Here is a 10,659-nt window from a genome sequence, read left to right on the forward strand (position 1 = left end):
GCTAATTAGATATATAATACATTGTTATCTGACCTCAATAAATTTTTGATATTCTTTTCGTACTTAGTGATTAAAATTTAAAATAAACATCGATAACACTAAGAATGTTTATATATAGAAAGATATCAGCATTGTTAGCTATGCATTTTCTATATAATAGATCTTTTTATAGATCATGTTAAAGTTTTCATGTCAAAGATTCATGCTAATACACAAATAATACACAATCAAAAATAATAAAAGGAAATCACAGGTGGAATAAGGAAAAAGATTTCAAATATAAATTTATACTATATACGAACATAAAAAAAATATACATCTCGTTCGCATCATAAAGAAATATATAAATGAAATAGCAGGAAAGAACGATATTACAAGATCGTCATGCCTGCAAGTACAGGATTTTGCGAGTCTCGTGCAATGACTCTTTGTCGGCACATTTAATCAATGCATTTCTTATGTACAATTCAATTAGAGCTTTACAATTTTCACAATAACAGACAGAGTAATCGTGAAGCATATAATCGCAATGCAAACACGGTTTAAACATCGCTCAGAGCTGCTCTATTTCTTATATTTATTTGTTTTTTTTCTGCATTATCATTCGCAAAACATAATAATCTCCAACGTATTTGTGAATATTATCTGTACAAGATATACTACTGAAATATACATCTCACACAAGAGTCATTAAAGATGATTAGAAAAATTATACTAATGATTACTTTTTTATTTTTTTTTTTTTTGTTCATTTACTTTTTATTGAGTTCAATCACGCTTCTCTATGAGCTGTAGAATGTAACCAGCCATGGATTCTTACGTCAACGTATGAGGTTTAGAAAACCAGAGAAAGGAGCAAGGAAATAAGCGGAGTAGGAATGGAAGGAAATCAGGATGGGAGCGTTGATCTCGCACCTACTAATTACAAGAGAAATTTTGAGCTCCGTTAAATACAAGAAAAAATCTATGATAAACAACTAATATCATACAACTACTGACATCGTGCCCAAATCTACTCTCGCTCAACAATAATAATCTCAAAAAAAGAAACGAAAATTGATACGAAAAAATCGTACGTACAAAGAAGGGAAGCTAAAAGGTAGATGAAAATGTGCCACGAGTATGCAAATTAATATGATTGATTCATAATTACTGAAACTCATTGAAAATATTCATATCATTAAAATTAATTATAAAAATTTGTAAATAAAGTATATATTGTATTAGTAATCTGAATCTTTGTGTGCAATGTAATTCTTGAATGAAAAAAATCAATGAATTATCTTTTCTTGCGAATACTCGTGACATATATCTATACAATTTTTTTTTTTTACTAAAAATACATATAAAAAAAAAAAAGGAAAAAAAAAGAAAGAAAAAAATTGTGATATCTATATTTGTTACCTTTATTCATGGACCAATAGAGTCCATCATAGCCATTATATATGTCATTTAGTTTTCTTTTCCTTTCTTTTTTTTCTTCTTTTTTTCTTTTTTTCTCATCTACACAATTCACCTTTATCATATTTATAGCAATCCTATGCTTTGTTCGTAGGATTATATGTGGTAACAATGTTTCGCCTACACAAGGGTTCAATTCTCATGACCATGTTATGAGTGTAAGCTTGGGTACAACAAATATTTCTTAACAAATAATCATCAGTATTTTTTGAACGTCGAGAGACGACATTCTTTATTGATCACGATATGTCTTCCCACGGCGTTTTATCTTAAATTAGTTTATGCCTGCTAGACCATTTAAAATTGGTCCACCAGCAGGTCACAGATCTCTACTGACATCGATTCCTTACTCGAACGTACCGTTAAACGAAACATCTACAACATATAATTTAGCAAATAATTTATTAAATTCGTAATTTAAGAAATATTTAAGAAACTATATAAATATATTGAAAGTATTAAAAAATTACCTGCGCTTGTTTGTTAGGTTCTAAACGTAACAAACATCCAACTTGTTGTGCTCTCATATGTACTATTCCTGCACAAACGAAATTATCGGGATTTGGATCAATACCATCAAGTAATTGCATTCCAAATCCTTGCAATTTCGTGCGAACTTGTGTAAGATCCATTGGTTGTTGTGCTTTGAAAATCTTCTGAGAACGTTGTTGATTCGCTCTAAAAATATATAATAACATATTATTATTATTGATCAACTATTAGATTAAATTTTGTAAAAATAAATATATATTACAAAATTATAAATTAATTATATTCCGCATCAATATATAATGCAAATATTTTAGTTAATAAATTAGAAATTTTAATAAATGAAAAAAAAATAGAAATAGGAAAAATTTTATGTACCCTCCAAGGTTTTTCCATCTTGCAAAGAATGATTCTCCATTCATTTCTGTGGGTTCGAAGAATTTGTTGATAGTTAATGGTAATTTCATTGTTATCTTTTGTGGCACATTGTTATAAATAAAAGAGATAATCATGCTCGGTGCATCTACACAAAAAAAAATTTATATAAATATCTAGTTCTTGTTATATTTATAATGCAAAATTAATAATACATCAATATATATATATTAATACTGTTTGATCTTTTTTATATTATTATATAGTTTATCGTACCGCTATAATCATCAATACACTCTGCGTTAATCATTTGTTGTATTTGAGCTCCAGCTTCTAACACTGGATCGACTGGCTTTACTTGTACTGCTAATTTTTGTTGATTTTCTTCAGACCAAGATAATTGAGGTTGAAAACTATGAAGAGCATATTGAGTTTTGTTTCCATAAAAAAGACCGACTCGTCCTAAATTTTGTCTGAATTCCGATTTTACTCCAATTTGAATTAATTCACTTTCAAACAATACACCATTATTTTTACACACAAATCTACAAAATACAGAATATAAAAATTAAAATAATTTCTTATTTAAATTTTTTTCCATAAATATCTTTTATACCGACATACTTCTTAGGATTATATGTATTTTGGGCACCATTAGTTGCGACTTTATTTGGCATATTATAAATATCTCCTAGTACGTCAAGTAAAACTCCAGTATTGCTACTTGGTTGAGATGATGGTGGTGTAGAAAGACTTAATAAATCTGCTGATGTATTATTAACAGCTCCTGTTACACTACTAGGAGCTTCTGCATGATGGTTAGTATTTGGAGCTGGACTTTTACTTTCTCTAATTTCATTCTCTGGTACTCGACCTGGTTTCTTTCTTTTCAAAACCGCAAGAATAGAAGATTCTCTTTCTGGAAATGCTGGCATTTCCTCTAAAACTGTAGCCTATAAAAAGAATAATAAATAATTATAGATATATATAGAATTGTATAAACTTTATTTTTTTTTCTTTTAAGAATTATAACATATTTTTAAAAAAATTAATTAAAATTAGTTTATTTACCAAAACATCACTAGAAGCGATAATACTCAATTGAAGATATTCCGAAGCTCTTTGCTGTAACTCTGCATCTGCACTGCGTAAATTACTATGTTGTCTAAAGACATCTTGAATTTGACTTCTCATTTCAGGAAATAGATTAACAAATTTAATATACGTCGAAAGTAACAATGCGCGAGTCATTGGAGAACATAAGTGATACTGAAAAATAAAAGAAAATCATATAAAAATTTAATGAACAAATTTTTAATTATATAAAGATTTACAAAACTTACTTTGGAATGTAATAATTGAAACTGAACAGCTGGAGAAGATCTTTGATCACCAGCAATAAGATTTCCAAATTCTCCAAGTATATAACCACCAACTTTAACCATATTTTCATGGCAAGCTGGTGCTTGTAAAGCCTAATATCAATATTTAATATAAAAACTTGATTGTACAATAAATTTTATATAATAAAAAAAAATATACTTAAATTAATTATATTAAATTATATTAAAAATATTATGATAAAAATATAATATATATATTAAATATAATTATAACTTTATATTATTTACCTCAAAAACAGTCTTTGCTGCATATCCTTGTACATCTTCTCTATTAATAACGATTTGAATAACTCTGTACCATACTTCTTCCGAAACATAGTCACCAGCTATCCTAATGAGATTTAAAATGACATCAACGTACCAAGTATAATCGGTAGCATACTTTTCGGCTAAAATCGCCACTTTAAGAACCATTTCTTCTCTAATAGAATAATCAGCAGTTTCGAGATAATTCAACATTTCTTGAACTATTTCCTCAGCATTGCTTTTATCACACATAGCATACAAAAGATCGACAGCCTGTTGTCTAACAGATACATCTTTTTCCATTTTCATAGAAAGAATAACAACTTCTTGATGTTTCTTTACAGCTTCATGTGACAGTTCTGATGTAGCTAAATGGCACATGGATTCAAGTGCTAAATAGCGAAGATTAGTTTCACGATTAGATAAAAACTGACCAAGTTGATTACATGCTCTGACTGATAAAGGCAATTCACTGTCATTATGAATAATTAAACTAATGGCTTCAAATAACACAGCATTTTTTGCATTTGAATGTTGCACCTTTTTTGATTTTGGTGGTTCTTGAGCTTTATTTAATATAGTTTCTAGACATTCATTTAATCTACCTCTTACTCCTGGATCTTCAGCTATTAGAATATTTAAAGTATAAAAAAAAAAAAATATTATTATCTTAACATTTTTCCTTTATGTTATCAAATTTAAAAATTATTTAATTTACCAGGTGGTGTATAATTCTGTAGTAATCGTAAAAGTTTAACAGATAGCCATGGTGCTGGCACAAAATAATACGTATAATCCTGTAGATCTGTGTAACTTGATGTTACAATCTATTGAAATAGAATAAAGATTAAAAAATTATTTTCTGACTGAATCAAACTAATAAATTATGTCATACCCTGCTCAATCTTGAAACTGCTAAACTAACACATCCTTTGTATTCATCTGGATTTCTTTTTACTAGAGCATCTATTAAAGATGCAGCTGCTGTAACAACACCAAGATGCTGATCATTTAAAAGATGAACTATACGCGATGTCCATTCTCCACCAGGAACAACATCTGGTGCAGTACGTAATAATCGTAATAAACACAATGCTGCACTTTGCTTTACAACATCCATAGTATCTCTAAGGAATTGAAAAATAATTTATAATTAATTAAGATTTATAAATAAATAGTAAAGAAACAAAAGACATTTATACATACCCAGAAACAAGTAATTTTGGTATTTCATTACCAAAAGCTTCTGCCATTTCTTTACTGCCAATATTTGCAATACATTGTAATGCAAGATTTACATGAATTGGATTTCTTGATGCAAGATCATTTTTTATACTTTGAATAATCAATTTAATAAGATCACTGTTTGTATTTACTAAAACTGATATGAAAAGATAACCCTAAAATATGTAATGCATATATATTTATATTTATATATATATTTATAAAATTCAAAATATTTTAATAATAATGTATCATATTTATCATATTATATATGTAATTATATTTATATATTTATTATTTTTTTAAAAAATTGTAACACTCACAATTTGTTTTTCAGAATATTTGTTGGATGAAAGTAGATTAACAGCCTCCATATGCCCAAAATCAATATCATGACCAAGTAAAAAAATAAAAAGAAGCTTACAAACATATTTCTTTTTTTGATAACCATCAAGTGTCTTATCTCCTTTAAATTTACTACGAATATTTGCCAACTCTTTGTTTATTCTCTTAATTTCTGCTTCTTTGCTTTTACCTAAGAAAATAAGAAATTAATAAACAAAATTTATAACTTTATAATATATCATTTTAATATTAATAATATATATATATATTGAATATAAATAAATATTATATATTGTGATAAATATTGTGTAATTTTTATAAAAAATCATAATGGCTGCATGCCATTTGGATTGGCATCAAAATATAGATGTATTGATTTGCTTTATAAAAGTCAATTTCTTATTTTAATTGTTATGTAATTATTTATTACATTAAATAATAAAAATATTATTATTAAAATCCTTTTTTTTATATGTTATTTTATTTTATATTCATATATAACTATTTCTTAAAATAACTGGTTTTGACATTCATTCATTATATTATGCCAAGTATTACATATTAGTGTTTGAAATACAAGCTATATCAGAAAGATAGGCTTATATCAGTATTCCGCCCCCTGTCTCCTACTCTTCAATACTTTAAATATATGTATGTGTCATATTAATTTCAATGGCATCATATCTCTTAATGAAACGTAGGTTAAATTTTAATGATTCAAAAATTAATTTGTATTCTTTATCAGATAATATAATGCATATATACAAAATGTTATTATATATAAAACGCAATTTTTAAAAAAGTATATCTTTTAGCTCACAATTTCTAATATCAGAAATAAATACAGCCAGACCACGCATGCCATCTCCTCTCACAGCCGGCATCTTGTCTTGGTCTATTTCAAACCACCTGTGAAATAAAATTGATTTAAAAAAATTTGTTTTCACATACAAGATATTTAATAAATTACAACAAAATTTTCATTAAAGTGTAATATTAATTTCTATCTATAAAAATTATAATTTTTATCATAATTATAAATTTTAATTATATAAATATTTATAAAAAAATAAAATATATTATATTGTTTTTGGTTTGTAAATAAATATTCACAATTTTGAAACAATATTTAATAAAACAATATTTAATAAATAGATGTATAATAATATTAAAAAATATATATATAGAAGTCAGTAAGTTTTTTATATTATTGAATTAATATCAAGCATAATATTATTATAATTTATAAAAATTTATATAAAGTTATAAATATATGCTATTATTTAATAAAATAAATATATAGAGTAAGATTCAAGAAAATAATCTAAATGATATTCATTGATTAAGAATATTCCAATAAGTTCTTTGGTCCCACAAGCAAATTTAAAAGAATATACTCTATATTATATTTGTGTTCAATATTAGTCAATAAAATTAATATATTATATGAATATTAGAAACGAGAAAAGTAAATCGTGTAAAGTAAAGGTCTATTTTGATGTTCGAAAGAAAAATCAAGTGATTAAGCCGGTACCGCGTCCTAGATTACGACGACAAACAGTTTTTGACAGCAGTGGGGTGCAAATGCTGATAGTGATTCTCATTACGCGGAAACTCTTGAGAATATGCCCAAAAATAATAGCATTTTTTAATTAAGAAATCATGTGAAAATCATCACATATCGATCGAGCAAACAAACAGAAAATTTCGAAAGAATAGATAAGTCGAATAATGGCTTTTTGTCTTTCATGACCTGTCGTACGGGTGGCGAGTGCAATCACTGTAACCGTTTTTTGAGGAAAAATGTTATCTGCTACATATCTTGATTATCGGATCAGTTTTAAGTACATACCGATCTGGGTTAAGGTAACGTTCACGCACTGCTCGGTCACGTAGTACTCCGTATGCGTGAAACTATTCGCGAGTCGGTGCCAGAGATTTCGTGGCTGTCGCCATTTGCAACCGTTGACTAGCTGACGGCTGCCCGTCAAATGCCATTACGCTTGCGCGATAAGTGTTGCGCGGGCAAATTTGTATTTTAAATTTCATACAATTTCATCGATCGTTTATTTTTAGGATTATACTTATATTTTCAATCTATGTTTAAGAAAAATTTTAATTATTGTTATTGTTATTGATTCTAATGTGTCACATGAATGTTTTATTATTATAATAGTATTTTTTAATAAATCATTTTTTAATAAAAAAAATTACAGAATTTCACATATAGAATTATTTTTGCATTGATATTCTAAATAATAGAAATTCTTAAAAAACTAACATCTTAACATTTCATTTTTAATTCAATAAAAATAATGAATTAACTTGCACAAAAATTAATAGTATTATGTATAAATTGTTTACAATATATTATTTACAGAAAGATTTCAATAAAATTTATTTGTCATTATATATACATATTTATTAAATAATTAAATTTATTGACAATAATTTTAAAATATTTTTAAAACCAACATTATATCTTTTAGAATATTATTTTGATACTTGCTGCTGTATTTTTTCCAATAACATTTCTAATCTATCTTTCATTACAGGTTGTCCTTTTTTTGTTTTCTTTGAGAGTTTTTTATATGTTTGCATCCTTCTTTCTTTATAATTTTTAAGTGCTTCTTCCCTTTCTGTTTTTACTCGTAAAGCTTCTTCTTTTTGTTTCCTTTTTTCATTCTGTTTACGTAGAAATTCCTGTTTAGCTTTGTGAAAAGCATTTAAATTTTTTGGTTGTGTCCTTTTAAAAGATAAAGTTCTTTTTAATGATTAATATGAACTTTTAAATTTATTTTTCACATAAACTTTAAATACATACTCATGTTCCTTTTGATCATCGACTTTGGAAGCAAATGACTTTTTTACATTTTGTTGTTGGTCTTTATCAATCTGTTTGTAAAAACCTCGTAAAGCAGCTTTCTTCCTCCGTTCCTCCCATTGATTAACTGTAAATAACACAATTAAAAAAATTAAATAATATTCGAAAATATATTGAACCTAACCTATACGTATATTACTATGTTACTCGCACAGTTTTGAAACATACTTTTGTATTTGTTACTATATTTTTTCAGTCTATATTGTTTTTTGTTAAATGGTTTTTTTTCATTGTCCATAGTATCTGAATGTTTTCTATCAGAAATATCTTTTATATACTTTTTCATACTTTTTGATTGTTGACAAACTTTCTAAAATATTTTAGTACCGATATTGACCGTAAGAGGGACTTAAAATCAATATGTATAGAGCATTAATTGAAGATATTTCAAATGCAATTCATTTTTTTATGTATTTCATATTACTGTATTAATTATTATTGTTCTATTTATTATATATTTATGTCAAAAATTAAAAATGAATTTAGAATTGAAATAATTTTTCATTAATAGTTAAAGTGAAAACATAATTAAACAATGGTAATATATATTTTTTTAATATTATTCTTCATAGTTTTATTTATCGTTATCGTTATTTAATTAATGAAATGTAATCAATATGTAATTTATTTTTGTATCAATATTGAAAGCTTTAATAAAGCGAACAATCACAAATGTCATATCACAAATGTATAAGGAAAAATAAATTATAAAAGAATTACACTTGCACAATCATGATGCTACGAGACGTTTGTCATCACATTACGTATTATTAGTTTATTCGTGGCAGTGACATTGGCCATCACTGCATTTAGGTACTTGTGCATACTGATTTTTTTTTTAAGCACATGTATCATAACGAAGAATGATTCATGTTTTCTAATTTTGATAATTAAAAAAATTAATATATGTTCGATATTCACGAAAGTTTTTTTTTATTTTTTTCTCTAAAATATAAAAATTTATCTTCAAAAATTATAAATATTTATAAAAAATTTATGTTTCAACGATTATAAATTAGAATTTTTTTCAAAGATAAATTATTTTTGTAACATATTTCATTAACAATAATATTTAAATATCTATTGAAATCATTATATCATAAATCATAAACAAAACATAAAATACGATTTAATAAACAAAAATAATTTGCATTGAAAATTTATTCGGGATGTTTCGTTTATGTAGCAAATATAAGCGTATACAAATGTTATAAGTAATTGCAGTCGGATCGTATTGCAGGTTCATATAGCGCGAATGTTACAACAAATCGATTAAGATCATATTTCATAAATTTGCGAAGAAATTGTTGAAAATTCTGTGTTATAATACTTAATCTTCTAGAAATGAAATCTTTTAGAGAAAGAATATAATCGGAGGAAAAATGTAAACTTTAAGATTCTAAATATTGAAATTAGATTTTATTATACGCGTAAATTACTGCGAGATTTCATTCACTGAATTACTGCGAAGATTGAAGTTAAAATAATCTGAATGAAAGCTTAACAGTTTTGTTGAACTATTTTTGTCCGACTGTTAAAGTAAAAGATAGATACTATGATATCAGACAGTGACATCATGGCGCGTTAACCTTAGGCCCCATTTGTCCACATGTCAGTACTTACTTAGTAGCGATGCGAAATCGTCGTACGACCGCATCAACCTCCTCATTCAATCTAACAATAAGTAAGCCAAGTACAAATGACTATTAAGTGCGTATTGTCTGCTTGCTAGTGAAAAATTGAATGAAATTACTTTTACAGTTCCGTCAGTGTCATTAACACTTAAATATTCTTTCCTCGTAACAAATTGTTTGCGACAAATTTACGTTCTTGTATTCTTCTTTTTATATAATTAAAACTACAATTTGAAAAAAAATGATCACTCAATGCTTTCTTCTTTGCTTTTAAATTTTCAATATTTGAACATTTGTCAATTTTTTTTTTATTTCCTTTTATAATTGGAAGAATTGAACACAACAAGGAAAGAGAAATGATACCAACGATACCCTCGACATTGAATTGTCAAAGAATGACGGTCGAAAGGGTCGAACGGGTAAAGAATTCAGATACGATCGAATTTGGCCTCGGATACTATAGCTCTCTCTCGGACTTCGTCAACTATTAATAGTCAGTGGCGTGTGGTGAAGAGAAGTGTACTATCTTTTCTACAATCTCCGTTGTTTTCTTCTGTATATCGCGCTAGATACATATAATTGCCTGGCAAACAGTTTC

At 26.5% G+C, this 10,659-nt stretch overlaps 2 protein-coding genes across 3 annotated transcripts; both read right to left on the reverse strand.

Annotated features, from left to right (window-relative positions):
• Positions 1-271: 271 nt before the first annotated feature.
• LOC108003825 (AP-2 complex subunit alpha) lies at positions 272-7,567 on the reverse strand. The gene is made up of 14 exons (XM_017066352.3): positions 7,396-7,567; positions 6,364-6,452; positions 5,522-5,733; positions 5,181-5,374; positions 4,870-5,101; positions 4,693-4,801; positions 3,957-4,600; positions 3,669-3,800; positions 3,397-3,594; positions 2,950-3,278; positions 2,602-2,870; positions 2,329-2,473; positions 1,932-2,139; positions 272-1,836 (listed from the first exon to the last, which is right to left on the reverse strand). Exons 2-14 carry the CDS (start codon positions 6,425-6,427, stop codon positions 1,759-1,761), a joined length of 2,814 nt encoding a protein of 937 aa, XP_016921841.1. The 5' UTR covers positions 6,428-6,452; positions 7,396-7,567; the 3' UTR covers positions 272-1,758.
• Positions 7,568-7,913: 346 nt separating this feature from the next.
• Positions 7,914-10,496, reverse strand: LOC108003802 (thyroid transcription factor 1-associated protein 26 homolog). Of its 2 annotated transcripts, none has more exons than XM_017066313.3 (3): positions 10,051-10,496; positions 8,368-8,494; positions 7,914-8,289 (listed from the first exon to the last, which is right to left on the reverse strand). In XM_017066313.3, exons 1-3 carry the CDS (start codon positions 10,094-10,096, stop codon positions 8,037-8,039), a joined length of 426 nt encoding a protein of 141 aa, XP_016921802.1. In that variant the 5' UTR covers positions 10,097-10,496; the 3' UTR covers positions 7,914-8,036. The 2 variants fall into 2 exon arrangements, with proteins under 2 accessions (XP_016921802.1, XP_016921801.1); XM_017066312.3 differs by lacking the exon at positions 10,051-10,496 and adding an exon at positions 8,596-9,227.
• Positions 10,497-10,659: the final 163 nt, after the last annotated feature.

This window comes from Apis cerana, linkage group LG6 (genome assembly GCF_029169275.1).
Source record: "Apis cerana isolate GH-2021 linkage group LG6, AcerK_1.0, whole genome shotgun sequence".
In the NCBI taxonomy this organism is placed as follows: Eukaryota; Metazoa; Arthropoda; class Insecta; order Hymenoptera; family Apidae; genus Apis; species Apis cerana.